General features: G+C 50.3%; 1 protein-coding gene across 1 annotated transcript in view; it reads left to right on the forward strand.

The window, feature by feature from the left end:
• Positions 1-9: 9 nt before the first annotated feature.
• IPO13 (importin 13) overlaps positions 10-17,451 on the forward strand; it is a 25,757-nt gene continuing 8,315 nt past the window's right edge. Inside the window, exons 1-11 of the mRNA XM_006153762.3 lie at positions 10-731; positions 2,470-3,206; positions 13,666-13,806; positions 14,159-14,300; positions 14,403-14,569; positions 14,773-14,893; positions 14,977-15,124; positions 15,541-15,722; positions 15,809-15,835; positions 16,000-16,134; positions 16,280-16,423. Coding sequence (XP_006153824.1) covers positions 648-731; positions 2,470-3,206; positions 13,666-13,806; positions 14,159-14,300; positions 14,403-14,569; positions 14,773-14,893; positions 14,977-15,124; positions 15,541-15,722; positions 15,809-15,835; positions 16,000-16,134; positions 16,280-16,423 — 2,028 coding nt within the window. The 5' untranslated portion in view covers positions 10-647. The remainder of the gene's footprint in view (positions 732-2,469; positions 3,207-13,665; positions 13,807-14,158; positions 14,301-14,402; positions 14,570-14,772; positions 14,894-14,976; positions 15,125-15,540; positions 15,723-15,808; positions 15,836-15,999; positions 16,135-16,279; positions 16,424-17,451) is intronic.

Here is a 17,451-nt window from a genome sequence, read left to right on the forward strand (position 1 = left end):
CGCGGTTGGTCGGCCGGCCACGGGGGCGGAGACAGCGGCGGTAGCCGGGCCGGAGCCGGACGGCGAGCTGAGCGCGGACCAGGCCGAGCGGAGGGGACCTGCCACAGCCCCTCAACTCCACGGATTCTTCTCCCCAGACTCGCGAAGCTGCACCCCCGCGCTTCCTTGGACGCCTCTGTAACCCGCAAGGGGCTCTCTCCCCCGTGACCCTCCAGCCCTGTGACCTCACAGCACCCGAGAGCTCACCCAGACGCGGGTGTTGTGGAGACAGGCGGGCAGCCCTGTGACCCCTCACGGGCAAGGGGCTCGGTTTCCCTCGCAGGGCTCCCTCTTCTAGGACTTCCTCTTGACAGATTCTGGGGCAGAGCCGTGACCCACCACCCGGACCCCCGCCTGAGAGCTCCTCACTGACGGCCCCCTCCTCGGAGTCCCCCTCAGCGGATCTCCTCAGAGCGCCCGTTTCGTCTCTGGCCAGCCCCCTACCCCCAAACGCGGTGGGGAGGCCCCGGCAGCCATGCCCACCCTGGGCTCCCCCTCGCCCCACCACTCCCTGGGCACCCAAGCCGGGGTCTAGCAGGGGGCCCGCAGCCAAAGGGCTGGGGCAGGAGCCAGATCAGGGTCCACCTCCCTGCTAGGGAGGGAGCAAAATGGAGCGGCGGGAGGAGCAGCCCGGGGCTGCAGGGACTGGAGCAGCACCAGCCTTGGACTTCACTGTGGAGAACGTGGAGAAGGTATGAGGGCTCTGGGGTGGGCACGCCGGTGACAGAGCAGAAGTTGTGGGAACTGACACTGTTGCCAGAGCTCAGGCCTGGGCTGGCTGCCCGCTGGGACGGTGCCCCCAGAGCACCTGGCATTTGCTGTCTCTGGGCAGGCAGGACAGCAGTGTTAACAGAGTCCTGATGGACTATTTTTGGCGTTCCTTAGGCACAGGTCCTCTGTGGACAGAGACCCGAGGGTCTTGGGATGGTCCCTTCAGGGTGCTGATGGCTTAGATTTCTAGCCAGACTGGCTATGCTCCAGCTCCACAGAACTGCATGAGCAGTGCAGTAGGAAGCCAGAAGACCTGCCACTCAGTCCTCAGGAACCACCATGGTGCTGAACCATCCTGGACCTGACTTTGTTGAGCCAAGGGCTCAGATGATGATTTGGAACTGAAAGAATCTGGGTTATGTTTTCACTCGTCTTTGGAAAGAGGTCTTTCGTTTATTGTGTGAAAGCCAGCTTGGTCCTGGGCAGGCAGGAGTGCAGCTGGCTCCCTTTGTTTTGAGCTGGGTCCAAAGAGCCTGGTCCTACTGGCAACCTTGCAGGGCCCTCCTCTGCTCACCTGCCCACATAGCTCCTGCCATGGCTTTCCCAGGCTCCCCTACTGCCCAGTCCATCTTTTCGGAACTGCTTCTCAGATTCTTTTCAGCTTCTACTCTCAGCAGCCTGGAATGCTGGAATGCATGCCCTCTGAAACAAATGGGGTGATGGGCTTCCTTGCTGGAAGGCAGGGGATGGTTGCACATGTTCATTTGTTTATTCTTGAGCCCTGTTTGCCATAATAGAAAGTGAGGATGCTCCCTTCTACTTCTGTTTTTTGCCTGCTTTGGCATCCCTGAGGGCCAGACAAGGGACAGTGGCCATAACTGGCCATGAGGGGTACAGATAGGGCTCAGCCTACTTGGATAGAGCTTGTTTAGGAGTCAGGGTCCTGGTCTAACTCTCCCATGCCTTGGGACTGGACGGTGTTGGCACCATGGCACACTGTCCATGTGCTGCCAGGGAGATAAACCACTGTTTTCTTACTGCATGAAGTCCCGCTGGAATTGGGGCCCTGGGGATTCTGAGAGCTCCAGAGTAGGCATTGCCAAGGCTACAGCTGTGGCCAAGGCTTCTCTGGATCCCGTTGGTGGGCCCTCACATGTACTGGCTGAGGATTGCCCTCACCCTCCCCCCCCCAGTACATCTCTGCCCCAGGGCTGTCTGGCGAAGTCTTAGTCCTGCTCAGATTTCACAGTGGCTTTGGTGCCAGCATCTGGAGTGACCTAGGGGAAGCGGAATGGAACTATTGGAGTTGATGGGAGCAGCTGTGCCTGGTAGGGTCAGGGTCCCTCCAACTGTTCCGTGCTCTTCTTAGCCTTAGCTTCATCCCTATGGAGTGATTCCTTCCACCTGAGCCTTATGCTCTGGTGCGCCCCCTTTGGGGAGGTCCTCTTCTACTTTCTCAGGGAAATTTCTTCTCTTAACCCCTAAAGTTTTGCTATGAGGAGAAAAGGATATGGTAGAGCATGGGCATGATTCAGGCTCTCAAGGTATCAGCAGGACCCTGGGCTCAGGATACATTGCAGAGCCCTGAACTCTCCCTCCCAGTTCAGCTATTAGTCAGGGAGAGAGAGCAGTCTTTCAGGACCAAGTCACGCCTTCTGTTCTGGGCTCTGGTAGGATCCAGAGTAGCCAGTACCTGCTCAGTCCTGTGCTATTCTGCAGGCGCTGCACCAGCTCTACTACGACCCCAACATTGAGAACAAGAACCTGGCTCAGAAGTGGCTGATGCAGGCCCAGGTCTCTCCACAGGCCTGGCACTTCAGCTGGCAGCTACTACAGCCCGACAAGGTGCCTGAGATCCAGTACTTTGGGGCCAGTGCCCTGCACATCAAGATCTCTCGCTATTGGAGTGACATCCCCACCGACCAGTATGAAAGCCTAAAGGCACAACTCTTCACCCAGATCACCCGTTTTGCCAGTGGCTCCAAGATTGTGCTGACTCGGCTGTGCGTGGCACTGGCCTCACTGGCTCTCAGCATGATGCCTGACGCTTGGCCATGTGCTGTGGCAGATATGGTACGGCTTTTCCAGGCCGAGGACTCACCGGTGGACGGCCAGGGCCGCTGCCTGGCCCTGCTAGAGCTTCTGACAGTGCTGCCTGAGGAGTTCCAGACCAGCCGCCTGCCCCAGTACCGCAAAGGCCTGGTGCGAGCCAGCCTGGCGGTAGAGTGTGGGGCTGTCTTCCCATTGCTGGAGCAGCTGCTACAGCAGCCCAGCTCACCCAGCTGTGTGCGTCAGAAGGTGCTCAAGTGCTTCTCCAGCTGGGTGCAGCTGGAGGTGCCACTGCAGGACTGTGAGGCGCTCATTCAGGCTGCCTTCGCTGCTCTGCAGGACTCGGAGCTCTTCGACAGCAGTGTGGAGGCCATTGTCAATGCCATCTCGCAGCCTGATGCCCAGAGGTGAGCTGGTCCCCACCTGCCCAGAGATAGACAGCTTCCTTGCCCAAACATACATCCATTTTTCCATCTGGTCAGTAAACATTAATTGAGTGCCTACTATATTCCTGGTCTTATGCTGGAGATACAGCAAGGAACCAAACAAGAACATAACCCATGTCCTCATGGCTCAGAAGGGAGACAGAGGGGCCAGTAGGTGGCATAGAGGTTAAGACAGCTGGATTCCATGTGTCAAACTCTGTGGTTTAAGTCCTGGACCCGGTGGCTTGAAAATTACATGGACATATGTGCACGTATGCCCGAAGGAGGAGAATGGAGGAGAAGGGTTTGTGGCATGGCCATCTCCCCTGGGGGGTGATTTCTCATTTTCCCTGCCTAGCTCTGTCTCTATTGCTGTCTCTCTCCTTTGAGTATGTGTGCCCTGTAGCAAAAACTAAAAAGAAAAAAAAAAAGAAACAAGGGTGGCAGACATTAAACAACTAATCATCCAATTAATTATCCAATCAAAATATTTGACTCTTCTTTCCTCTTTCAACCAGTTACCAAGTCCTGGCTGTTCTGCTCCTGACCATATTGCAAATCTATTTTTTTCCACTTCCACTGCTACCACCCTAGTCCAAGCTGTCATCATCTCGCTCCCTGGATTACTGCAGAGCTTTCTCACCAGTCTCCTGGTTTTCACTCTTGTACCCTTCATTGTCCCAGCAGTCACAGTGATCTTTTGAAACTGAGGATCTAATCTTTCCTATATAATGAGAACCCTTTAGTGGCTTCTCACTGTTTTTAGGATGAAGTTCAAAATCCTTAATGTGACTTACAAAGGCACTGCACAATGAGGCATCACCAGCCTCGTCTCTCCATTTTCTGTACTTTCTAGACTCTCACATGGTCTCTTCAGTTCCCATGCTCCTTCCAGCCTTTGAACCATCACATGTTCTTTTGGAGAGTTTTTTGTTTTGTTTTGTTTTGTTGTTTTGTTGCTATAGGGCCCGTGTACTCACCAGAAAGACAGAGAGAGACAGAGAGACAGAAAGCGAGAAATCACCCCCCGGGGTATGACCATGCTGCAATCCCTTCTCCTCCATTCTCCTCTTGGGATCTTGGGCACGCATGCACACATGCCCGGTGTGAGTTTAAGCCACCGGGTCCAGCACTCAATCTGTGGTCGACTACATGGGAGTCCAGCGACATAGCCATTACGCCAACTGCTGGTCCCGAACCATCACATGTTCTTGACACATCACTTCCACCACATAGAAAGTCCTCAGTGATTTTTTTTTTGAGAAATTAAAAAAAAAATTAATTTATTCATTTGTTTATTTTAATTTGACCAGAGAGAGAGAGAGAGAGAGAGGGAAAGTGAGAAAGCAAGCCACCAGGTCTGGTGGGACTCGAGCCATGGTCGGCCAGTTGGGATTATCCAGTGCCTTAACCACCACACCACCTGCTGGTCCTGAGAGATTTTTGATATAGGGTACATGCACTTACTGGAGAGACAGAAAAACAGAAAGCAGGAAATCACCCCCTGGGGGAGATGGCTGTGCCGCAATCTCTTCTCCTCTGTTCTCTCAGGATTTGGGGCACGCACACCGACACACCCGGCTTGAGTTTTTTTTTTTTGTTTTGTTTTGGAGAGATTTTCGCTATAGGGCGCGTGCACTCACCAGAAAGACAGAGAGAGACATAGAGACAGAAAGCGAGAAATCACCCCCCAGGGGGGATGGTCACGCCGCAATCCCTTCTCCTCCATTCTCCTCTCGGGATCTTGGGCACACATGCACACGCGCCTGGTGTGAGTTTTAAGCCACCGGGTCCGGGACGCGAACCGCAGTCGACTACGTGGGATTCCAGCGACATAGCCATTACACTGATTGCTGGTTCCCCCGGCTTGAGTTTTAAGACACCGGGTCTGGGACTCTAACCATGATCGACTATGTGGGAGTCCAACAACATAACCATTACGCCATCTTCTGGTTCTGTCCTCAGTGATTTTTTTTTTTTTTTTTTGGAGAGGTTTTTGCTATAGGCACATGCCCTTGCCAGGAATATAAAGACAGAGAGACAGAAAGCGAAAAATCACCCCCCAGGGGGGATGGCCATGCCACAATCCCTTCTCCTCCATTCTCCTCTCAGGATCTTGGGCACACATGCACGCACACATACCCAACATTAGTTTAAGCCACTGGGTCTGGGACCTGAGCCGCAGTCGACTACATGGGAGTCCAGCGACATAGCCATTACGCTAACTGCTGGTCCCTCCATCCTCAGTGATTTTTAAGACTAAGTTTGGCCTTCACTATTGTATTATCTCAGATCTCCTGGTATTGGGTTGTTGGAAAGTCATGACACATATTTGCATAGAAAAACAGAAAAATATGTTATGACTTTTCTGATGGCTTAATATTTTTTCCTTCCTTTTTAAAAAAATATTTATTTAATTTTATTCACTTATTCATTTCTTTTAATTTGACCAGAGAGAGACAGAGAGAGAAGGAAAGTGAGAAGGCAAGCCACCAGGTTCAGGACTTGAACCACAGTTGGTCATGCGGGAGTGTCCAGTGCTTTAACTACCACGCCACCTGCTGGCCCCCAATATTTTTTTCTTCTTAGACTACAACATGATTTCATTATAATGTATGTATCCCCATTCTTCTCCCAACTCCGTGAGGACAATGATTCTGTCACTTGTCACATTGTGCCTGGCACATGGTAGCAATCTGTATTTTTTGAATGGATGAAAAATAGGGGTTGCCTGAATGGAGATGGGTGGAAGTGGGGAGATTATGGGAGAGGGAGGAGTGTTCCAGGATTTAGGAACCAGAGCAGGTGCAAAGCTCTGTGGTAGGCAATACCTTGGTATAGTCAAGGACCCAAGAGAAAGTGCGGGTAATGAAGCGTATGTTTGGCAAGCGTTCAGTAAGTGCCACAGCAGGCAACACCACAGCTGGGCCCTGTGCTAAGCCCTGGGAGCACACAGATGTGCGCTTTAACTTCTGTGTGTCAGGAGCTCCCATCTAGTGGACATATGAAGGGGCAAGGACAGTCAATGTGACAAGTGCTCTGATGGAGAAAGCAGGGGCTCTATGAGCCCAGAGGAGGCATCTAGCCCAGTCCGAGGGTTGTGAAAGGCTTTCCAGAAGTGACAGCTGAGCTATGTTTGGAAGGCAGTATCAGAGTTAGCCATTCATAGGTGATGGATGTGGGGAGGACATTCCAGATGAAAGAGGCTGGGCAAGGGAAGGGTGTAAAAGAGCCCAGTGAGTCTGGTGATTTATAAATCATTCAGTGTGATTAGATAGCAGGATGTAAGGGCCAGGGTTGAAGGAAATACAAGCCCAGCTTATGCAGGACCTTGTTGGCCAGACTTAAGGTTTCAGACTTCATCCTGAGGATTTTATAAAGATATTGAAGGATTTGGGCCCAGCTGTGGTAGTGTGCTCTGGACACTGCTGCTTACTCAGCAGGCTGCGATCACTTGGAGGCTCAAGTTCAATTACTGATCCCTTTTAAAAACCAGGTGCAATGGCATACACCTGTAATCACAGCCACTCAGGTGGCCAAGACAGGAGAATTGGACACAGTAAGACCCTGTCCGAAATACACACACACATACACACACGCACACAGATATTAAAAGATATTAAACAGAGAAAATGTCTTGCTAAGATTTTCTATGTAAGTCAGATTGGAAAGGGCAAGAGTGGGGGCCTGACACTGACATTTCAGAGACAGGGCTTCAGGAATCTAAGCAGAGTTGGAAAAAAAACTACTGAAAGGGATTTCATAGAAGGGCAGTTAATGGCTTAAGTCTTGGCATTAGTCTTGCCTGAGTTTGAATCCCAGAAGGTCTCCTTTTTAGATCTGAACCTTCGATAAGACATTTATATAAGAATTATTTACTTAGTTTTATTTATTTATTGTTATTTAATTTGATCAGAGAAAGACAGAGAGTGAGAAAGCAAACAAGCCACCATGTCTGGGACTTAACTGTGGTTGGCCATGTCGGAGTCTAGCACCTTATCCACCCACACCACCTGACAACCCAGATAAGACATTTCTAAGCCTCAGTTTCCTCATCAATAAAATAAGGTGATCCTATGAACTTCACAGTGTACTTGTAAAAATTTAAATAGGATGATGTGCACAGGGCTTGCCTCTGGTATTCAGTAAAGAATTTATTTTTTTAAAGAATTATTTTATTTAACTTCATTTATTTTAATTTGACTAGAGAGGGACAGAGTGAGAAAGCGAGAAAGAGCAAGCCCCCAAGTCCAGGACTCGCACCAGGGTCGGCCATGTGTGAGTCCAGCACCCTTAGCCACTATGCCACCTACTAGCCCCCAGTAAAGAATATTTTGATTCAGTGAGGAATGGGAGTTCTTTTGTGGCCTCTTCTAGGGGTGGGGGGCCAGCAGGACCCATTTGTGCCTATGTCATTCATATGTCACATGTTTTAAACTGGAAACTGTGTGTGTGTGTTCAACCTTTCCACCATATATGATCAGTTTTAATGGTCTTTTTAAAAATAGAGGAAATACATTGCTTTTAGAATTTGTCATAAGTAGGGACCAGCAGTTGATCTAATGGCTACGTTGCTGGACTCCCATGTAGTTGACCATGGTTCGAGTCCCGGACCTGGTGGCTTAAGCTCATGCCGGGCGCATGTGCATGCGTTTCTAGGTAGTCCCGAGAGGAGAATGGAGGAAAATGGATTGCAGCGTGGCCATCCCCCCGGGGGGTGATTTCTCACTTTCTGCCTCTGTCTTTCGCTGTCTTTCTGGTGAGCGCACGCGCCCTATAGCAAAATCGTCTCAAAAAAAAAAAAAAAAAGAAGAAGAATTTGTCATAAGGACTAAATCATGGAATAGACAGTGGGCCTAGTTGGTAAGTGGCTAAAGTGCAAAGGAATTGGTTACCTTTTAAATGTGTGTGTACATATATTCTTACATGTGTGTATATGTGTACACACATACATACACCACGGATTTTTAAAACTTAAAAAAAATTGAGGCTGACTTTTTTTTAAAAAGTATATTTTTGGTATGGGGATTAATAAGAGAATGTCTGTGAAGAGCTTAGCATGGTTCCTGGGTAGTCCACAGACAGCGTTTGCTTGCACTTGGTATGATTGCATTGGTGTTTAGTTTAGCATGATACCTGTCCCTTGGCTTCCCAAGTTTTACAGCTTAAGGTGGATACCAGGTCCCAGGTCAAGACCTGTCTTGGCAGCTCAAGCACCCGGTGAGCTCAGGGGGGAAGTGATCAGGGCAAGGGTGATGTGGGGTGTCCTTGGATATGCCCAAGTTTACCCGCCCAGCCAGTCTCAAGAGCTATGGAAGGTAATTGATACTTCTCTTCTGAACGAATGAGAGAGAAAGGAGCCAGCGAGGGAACCCACAGCCTCCCGGGCACCCATTGGCTGCAGCCCCTTGGTTGCTTAGCAACTCTCCCCATTTTCTCAGCTCTGCTCCCGAAGCTCTAATTGCAGGCCTGGGTTGAGCTCAGTGTGCACGGCAGCCAAGGAGTCCCAGCAGCCCTACTCAGGCTGTTCTGCTTCAGCTGACCACGGGAGCCAGGCCACTTGAACCCAGTCTCAGCTGAGCCCTAGAGACATGCTCTCTGTCCTCCTCCCCCAAACCTAGACACCTAGACCTGTTCCTCTGGTCACAGCTCTCCAGCACAGCTGCTCAGGTTGGTGGGAAATCTATACAGGAGTTTGCCCCACATGTGGCTACACCCAGACCAGAGTCAGAGCTGGGGCCTTGCTCTATCTAGTCTGGTTTCCTAGTTGTGGCTTGAGAAAGTCACCTTCAGTGGCTTTGATTGTTGGGTCATCCAGGCACTACCCCCTAGGTGTCCTGGCATCCCCTCCGCTAGCTGGTATTCAAGTCACCCTTTTTCTGCCTCGCTACAGCTGCTGCCACTTCCTGGTTCTCTCCTTCGAAATGTTTCTTTTTCCTTCTGAATTATGTATTTTCTCCTGAAAAGCTTTTCAATGGGTGCTGTGGTAGGAGAAGAGATGAATTAGACATGCTCTTGGAGCACCCATCAGTTAAGACTGGAAATATGGGCTGAGATCTGCTTAAATATTTTGGGGGAAGTTCCTGTTGGACCCTGAAAGAGAAGCAGACCTATAGGAGTTCTAAGGGGCCGTCCCAACCTAGAATCTGCCTCTAAGTTGCTGTATGACCTTGAGTAATAGTCTGAGCCCTTCTGGGCAATGTTGTTCTTTATTTATCCTATTATGAAGCTCAGATAAGACTAATTAAGAACCTTCCTGGGGTACTGACTGTCTGCATGAGCTGGGGCAGGTGGAGGGAGCCTTGGGCTACAGTGGGGATGCTCTGGGCATAGAAGACTGCCATCTGCCCCCATCTCAGCTGCGGGAAGCTTGTGGGCCGTAGCCTTGGCCCTGCCCCTGCTCTCTGTGCCAGACTCTGGCCTGAGGGTGCCCATTGTCTGGTGGTGCAGCCTGTGTCAGGGTCATGCGACTGAAGCCATCTCAGCTGTCACCATGCAGCACCCGTTCGGGCTATCTCCAGGTCGGGGGATATCCTGGTATGGATAGCTTTTCCTATCAGAATGGTGTGTGGAAAAGGAGGCCAACACCCTGGCCTGGTTGCCTCTTTTGTCCTTTTCATTCTCTCACTAAGGTTATGAGGCTCCTGCCTAGCAACTTCTTGGGATAAGTCCAGATGGAACTTTTGGACCCTTAGTCTCTCCTCCCTCTGTAGATTGCTATGGTGACACTATGCTTGGTGGCAAAATGTGTCCGATGCCCCCTGAGAGTATGCCCCTCCCTTAGCCAGATCTCTGCGGAGCATGCTGCTTGGGAGGGATCCAGTGGGATGGAGCTACCTTTCTTTCTGTCTCCTTCATCTGCCCCTCCATTAGAGAATTATTGAGTGCAGGGCGCATCTGGGCCCTCTTTTCTGTCATTCATCACTTTCTCCCTGGGCACTTCTCGTTCATTCCCATAGTGTCCATTTCCAGCTATTAGCTGATGACTCTCAAATCTGTGTCTCTTGCTCTGACCTCTCTGCTGAGCTTCAGAGTTTTATATCCAATTCCTTTTAAGTTTATTTATGTATTTTATGAGAGAGAGAAAGAAGCAACCCCAACAGGATCTTCACTCTACAACCCAACCCCAGTCTCAGCTGGCCAGAATTGTGGGCACAGTGTGCTCAGGAGAGTCCCAGGATATGAACCCAAGAACTTTCCCATGTTTGTGATGCCACCGTGTCACCACCTGGTCCTTTATATCCCCCCCTTTTTTTTATTTGTGCACATCTATGCATATTCCAGCAGGGGCCTCTGAGTCAACATGCCTAATACTGAATTTACCACTTCTCTACCTCCCATTAAAGATGTTACTGTCCTGGGGACCAGCAGGTGGCGTGGTGGTTAAGTCACTGAACACTCCCATATGGCTGATCACAGTTCAAGTCCTGGACCTGGTGGCTTGCTTTTTCACTTTCCCTCTTTCTCTCTCTCTGTGTCTCTCTCTAATCAAATTAAGAAGGAGAAGAAGAAGAAAAAGAATAAATTAAATTAAATAATTCTTTAAAAAAATATGTCACTGTTGGTTTGAGTCCTGGCTTGAAACTCACGCCAGGTGCATGTGCGTATGTGCCCAAGATCCCAGGAGGAAAATGGAGGAGAAGGGCTTGTGGTGTGGCCATCCCCCTAGGGGTGATTTCTTGATTTCTTTCTCTTTGGCAAGCACACACACACACACACACACACACAAACGACGTTACTCTTTGCCTCTACCCAACCTTCTAAGTCTCAATAAATTAGCTCTACCATTTACTTAGTTGGACAGTTGTCCTTTACTCTTCTGCACTCTTCTATCCAGTCAACCCTCAAGTCCTGTCTGTTTTGCCTCTTAACTCTACTTCTCTCCCTTCCTACTGCCAACCGAGCTACACAGGAGTTGGGATTTGGTGGTGGAGGATGGAGTGTATGGTGGAGTCCCATGTCAAGGTCTCTCTTCACAGCCTGAAGTCAAACACTGGTTAGGGTCATTTGGTTGGTGGCTGGGGGAAACTGATCAGGGCAAATGTGTGGGTGATATGGGATGTCCTTGGATACCCTCAAGTTTACCCTGCGCAGCCAGTCTTAAGTACTTTGGCAGGTAATTGATGCTGCTTCTCTTCTGAACAAATGAGCAAGCAAGGTGGGGATTGATGCTCTTGTGTACTGTTGCTACCTTCTAAAGTCTTCATTAATAGTCCACCTAAAGAACCAGCAGGTAGTGTAGTGGTTATAGTGCAGGACTCCCACATGGCAAACTGCGGTTCAAGCCCCAGACCTGGCAGCTTGGTTTCTCACTTTCCCTTTCTCTCAGTCTCTCTCTGGTCAGATTAGGAAATGATAATAACAGGGACCAGCAGTTAGCATAATGGCTATGTCGTTGGGCTCCCATGTAGTCAACCGTGGTTCGAGTCCCGGACCTGGTGGCTTAAACTCATGCTAGGTGCATAGGCATGCATGCCCAAGCTCCTGAGAGGAGAATGGGGGAGAAGGGATTGTGGTGTGGCCATCCCCTCTGGGGGGTGATTTCTCACTTTCTCTCTCTCTGTCTCTCTGTCTTTCTGGTGAATGCATGCACCCTATAGCAAAAACCTCTTAAAAAAAAAAAAAGAAATAACAGAAACAGGGACCAGCAGATGGTGTAATGGTTACATTGCTGGACGATCACATACTCAGCCGCATTTTGAATCCCGGACCTAGTGACTTAAAACTCATGCTGGTGTGATCCGTAGTTGGCATAATAGCTATGTCACTGGATTTCCATGTAGTCAACCACAGTTTGAGTCCTGGACTCGGTGGCTTAAACTCACACTGGGCACGTGTGCATGCTTGTGTGCACGTCCAAGATCCCAAGAAGAGAATGGAGGAGAAGGGTTTGTGGCGTGGCCATCGCCCCCAGGGGTGATTTCTTGCTTTCTGTCTCTCTCAGTCTTCCTAGCGTGCACATGCACCCTATAGCAAAAGCCTCTCTAAAACAAAAACCAAACAAACAAAAAACTCATGCTGGGTGTATGTGCGTGTGTGCCCAGGGTCCTGAGAGGAGAATGGAGGAGGAGAAGGGCTTGTAGTGTGGTCTTCCCCCTTGGGGGGTGATTTCTAGCTTTCTATCTCTTTTTCGCTCTGGGGAGCGCAAACGCCCTATAGCTAAATAAATAAATAAATAAATAAATATTTTCTCCTATAGTGCCCTCCTGGAGTCAGAAAAGTAACCACTTGGATAGATTCAAGGTTAAGGGTTTTTTGTTGTTGCTGTTACATAAATTAACTAATTTATTATAGACTAGTGATATTCCGAATGTCTATGGAGCTTCTACTGGTCTTTCAGTCTTCTGCTGGCAGACTTTACTGTGACAGCCGAAGCTGTGGTGTAGGTCCAGGCACCACCGACTCCCGTTTTCATGCAGGAACCACAGCGCCAGATCCCCACAGCCCGTCTCTTCTTAGTTTTGCCACAGAAGGAGCAAGTTTACTAGGCATGCTGGCCAGTTTCAGTTTTCTTCACCATTTTCCGGAGGGAGGCACCATAGTGTGTCCCGTATTTACTGACAATGCCAACCTTCTCAGTGTGTTTAGCCATATTGCCGCCATTTAGGTCCGAGTCCAGAGAGGAAGAGACACCAATAAATAAGTCTTAAAATAATAATAATAATAATAATAATGCACCTAAACCTGAGCATTTCTGTCTCCTACCCTTGTATTCATTTCCCAGGGCTAACACAGCAAAGCACCGCAAATTAGATGACTTTAAACAACAAAAACTTACTGTCATAATTTTGAAGACTGGAACTCTGAAATCGAGGTGTCAGCAGGACCGTGCTCCCTCTGAAACCTGTAGAAGAAGCTTTCCTTCCCTCTCCCTAGCTGCTGGTGGTTTGCTGGCAGTTGTTGGCATTCCTTGGCTTACAACTGCGTAACTCCAGCTTCTGCCTTTGTATTCACATGCCATCCCCCCTTTCATGTCTCTGTCTTCACACAGATGTCTTCCTATAGGATACTTTAGTCTTGTTGGATTAGGGGCCACCCTGCTCTAGTATGACCTCTATTTCCAAATAAGGTCACATGTTGAGGTTCTCATGATTAGTACTTTATCATACCTATTTTAGGGGACACAGTTTGACCAACAACAGTCTGCCCTTGTGTGCCTCAAAATTCGTAGCATTCCCATGATTCTTCGCCTCATCCCAACCTCTCCCTAATCTTAACCCATCAACTCTCAGTCCAGTTGCAGGACCCATTCAATCCATTAATACTGACCTTCTCATACTTCCTTCCCTGAATTCTCCTGGAGGTTCCTGACTTAATGCCCTTCCCAACGTGGGCAGCGTCAGAGCTTGGGATCTGATGTAGGGAGGGGAGGTCAGGGAAGGCAGGTAGATGGTGGGGGGTGTAGATAGTTCTGATGGTTCTCCTTGCCTCATGCTTCTAGGTACGTGAACACACTCCTGAAGCTTATCCCACTGGTGCTGGGACTGCAGGAACAACTGAGACAAGCAGTGCAGAATGGGGACATGGAGACCTCCCATGGCATCTGCCGCATTGCTGTGGCCCTGGGCGAGAATCACTCCCGGTGAGGAGTGGGGCAACTGGGGCTGAGATAGCGGGATCCTTTAAGAAGTAGGATTATGGGACCAGCAAGTGTTACAGAGGTTAAGGCACTAGATCCCACATGGTCAACTGTGTGCTTCCAGTCCTGGCCCCAGCAGCTTGAATGTGTGCCCAAAATCCTGAAAGGAGACTGGAGGGGAAGGGATTATGATGTGGTCATCTCCCCTGGGGGAATGATTTCACACTTTCCCTTTCTCTCTGTCTCTCTCTGGCAAGTGCGCCTTGCCTATAGCAAAACTAAAAATCAAATGAAAGGAGGTTATGGAACCCCCTTGGAGAGGTGGAATGACCTTACTGTATCTCCTCCTCCCCAGAGCCTTGCTGGACCAAGTAGAGCACTGGCAGAGCTTCCTGGCACTGGTCAACATGATCATGTTCTGCACGGGCATCCCTGGCCACTATCCTGTCAACGAGACCACCAGTTCCCTCACCCTCACCTTCTGGTACACACTGCAGGTGTGTCTCTGACAGCTAGTAGGTCCGGGCCATGATAGAAGGTGTATCTTGGGTTTCTGTGTCTCCCGGGGAATGGCTGACTCTCATCCCTGGCTCTCTCAGGATGACATTCTGTCCTTTGAGGCAGAGAAACAGGCTGTGTACCAGCAGGTGTACCGGCCGGTCTACTTCCAGCTGGTGGATGTGCTTCTACACAAGGCCCAGTTCCCTTCCGATGAAGAATATGGATTCTGGTCCTCAGACGAAAAGGAGCAGTTCCGAATTTACAGGTGATGGTAGCAGGCCAACCCTAGCTCTAAATGGAGTCCTGAAATGTCATGAAGGCATGAGGGAAGGGGTCCTTGGCTTCTTAAATTCTGGGGTTCTTTTTTCTATTCTCAGGGTGTTTTCCAGGGTTGGAAGGGTACCTGGGTAGGCCCGTGGGCTTGGGGCAGGATCCAGGCAGTGTAAAAGGCCTTCATCTGCTTCTCAGGGTGGACATCTCAGACACGCTCATGTATGTCTATGAGATGCTGGGGGCCGAGCTGCTCAGCAACCTCTATGACAAGCTGGGCCGTTTGCTTACCAGCTCAGAGGAGCCCTACTCCTGGCAGGTACCTCCCAAGCCTGTTTCTCTCAGCCCTCCCTGACCTGTCACACCCTCCTCAACCAAGCCAGTGGTACCCTCTTTCCCCAGCACACAGAAGCCCTGCTCTATGGCTTCCAATCCATCGCAGAGACCATAGATGTCAACTATTCTGATGTGGTGCCTGGGCTCATTGGCCTCATCCCACGGATCAGCATCAGCAACGTGCAACTGGCAGATACTGTCATGTTCACCATTGGTAAGACCTGGCTTATACCCATGACCATATAACCACAGCCACAGTGCTGATTCCCGGCAATGGCCAGCTTGCTCCGTCCTGTCCAAAATGGAAGAGACACTTGCCCTCTCACACATTCAGCAGCCAACTGACAGTCCTGGCAGGTCTAAGGGTCCTTCCTACAGTGTACTGAGCTGCAGTCTAGTGAGGTCTATTTGCATCAGCAGGACAGCAGTGCTGAGCCTCTCTTGAGCAGTCCCTTCCTGCTTCTTAGGTGTAAGGCTCACATTTGAGCATGCACATGCATAGCCACCTCTTTGGTGCCCAGAATGAGCAGTGCTCCATGCTGGGGCTGCAACCTGACCCTGCCTGCCTCCAGGACACAGTACAAAGCCAACCTGGCCTGCCTCAGAGTCTCCCCTGCCTTCTTCCTCCAGGAGCTCTGTCTGAATGGCTGGCCGACCACCCTGTCATGATCAACAGTGTCTTACCCCTTGTACTGCATGCCCTGGGCAATCCTGAACTCTCAGTCTCTTCTGTGTCCACCCTCAAGAAGATCTGTCGAGAATGCAAGTATGACCTGCCACCCTACGCCGCCAACATCGTGGCTGTGTCACAGGTATGCAGGGCCCTGCACAGTGCTGGCCCTCAGGGCACTCTGTCCTGTGCTAATACCATTTTCCTTTTTCATGTTTTTACCCCCAGGATGTGCTGATGAAACAGATCCACAAGGTGCGGCTCAAACATTTCTAGAGGTCTTTTGGGGAGTCTTGTGGGAACCTCTTCTGGAAATCCTATCTTCTGCCTTCGTTCTTGGAAGCTTCTCCAGCAGGCTCATTCTCCCTCCTACACACCACCAAGTGTGGTCAGGACTGACCATCGTGTTCTGCCCACAGACAAGCCAGTGCATGTGGCTGATGCAGGCATTGGGCTTCCTGCTGTCGGCCCTGCAGGTGGAGGAGATCCTTAAGAACCTGCACTCTCTCATCTCACCCTACATCCAGCAGCTGGAGAAGCTGGCAGAGGAGATAGTGAGTGAGCTCTGGGGGCCAGGGAGCTGCTCCAGGACACTGGGCCTTCTCCTTGAGTGGGCTGTGGCTGGTGAGGGCTGGAGCTGGAGCTGGCACTCAGGGATGGGGCTGGGCGAGCTGGAGCTCAGTTCTCTTCTCCCTATAGCCCAACCCCTCCAACAAGCTGGCCATTGTCCACATCTTGGGGCTTCTCTCCAACCTCTTCACCACGCTGGACATCAGTCATCACGAGGATGATCACGAAGGCTCTGAGCTCCGGAAGCTGCCAGTGCCACAGGGACCCAACCCCGTGGGTGACATTGTCTTTGCTGTTGCTTCCCCACCCCACCCTGTGGGAATGTCATTGCTACTTCCCACTCTGTGGTAATGCTGTCATTGTTCCCCTGGCCCTAAAAGGGTGATGTATTTGGTCCTCTAACCCTGTGAGTAACCTCATTATTGCCCCTCACTCTGTAGGTAGCAAGGTCATTGTCTGGGGCCTTTGTCCCAAGCCCAGTTGGGGTGATGTTAGCCCCATGAGGGACACTAACATTATTCTTCAACACCCAAGTGGTGGTGTTATGGGTTCCTGTTTAATGCTCGACTTTGGGGGCCTTCTGCTTCAGCATTCATTGTCTCCTGCAGGCACTGAGGGTGCTGACATACCCTACATGCAATAGTTCTTGCCCTTGAGCTGCTCCCAGTCTAAAGGAAATACACGTCAACAGAGTGTCATAAAGCAATGTGATAAATACCGTGATAAGGTTGGGCACAGGAGGTTGGGATGACCACTTACAAGCCTCTTGGGGCAAGCCCCAACTTCCCATTGAAAGCCAGGAATATCTGGCTGACTCACGTAAAACTGTGTTGGACAGCAGATGTGATCTTGAGTGAAAGTTGTTTGAATACTATAAAACTTTGTACAAATGTGAGGGACTGCTTTGGTCATTGTTCCCAGAACCCCCTCCAGGGTTTCCCCTGGAGAAAAAGGAAACCATAAGTATCCCGGACCCCTCTGCTCAATTCCCTGTCCCAGTTTCAGTCATCCTTTTGGGTCCAGACCAAGCCTGGGCCACCATCATCCCAGAGCCCCTCCTCCTTCTGTGGTAGTCATCATCCTGCCTTCCCTCACCTCCCAGGACCGCAGTCTGCTCTCTGCTCATCCATAAGCTGCCCGCAACTACGCATCCCTTGGGGCTCCCTGCCCCAAGCCAGTTTGGGTGAGACAGCATCTCCACTCCTTTGGGGCTAGCCCATAGACTTGATCTTACTGAGCAGAAATGGATAGGGAGTGTGTTTCTTTTTTTTTTTTTTTAACACCATAAAGTTGCTTTAATT

Source organism: Tupaia chinensis, unplaced genomic scaffold (genome assembly GCF_000334495.1).
Source record: "Tupaia chinensis unplaced genomic scaffold, TupChi_1.0 Scaffold000387_1, whole genome shotgun sequence".
Classification (NCBI taxonomy): Eukaryota; Metazoa; Chordata; class Mammalia; order Scandentia; family Tupaiidae; genus Tupaia; species Tupaia belangeri.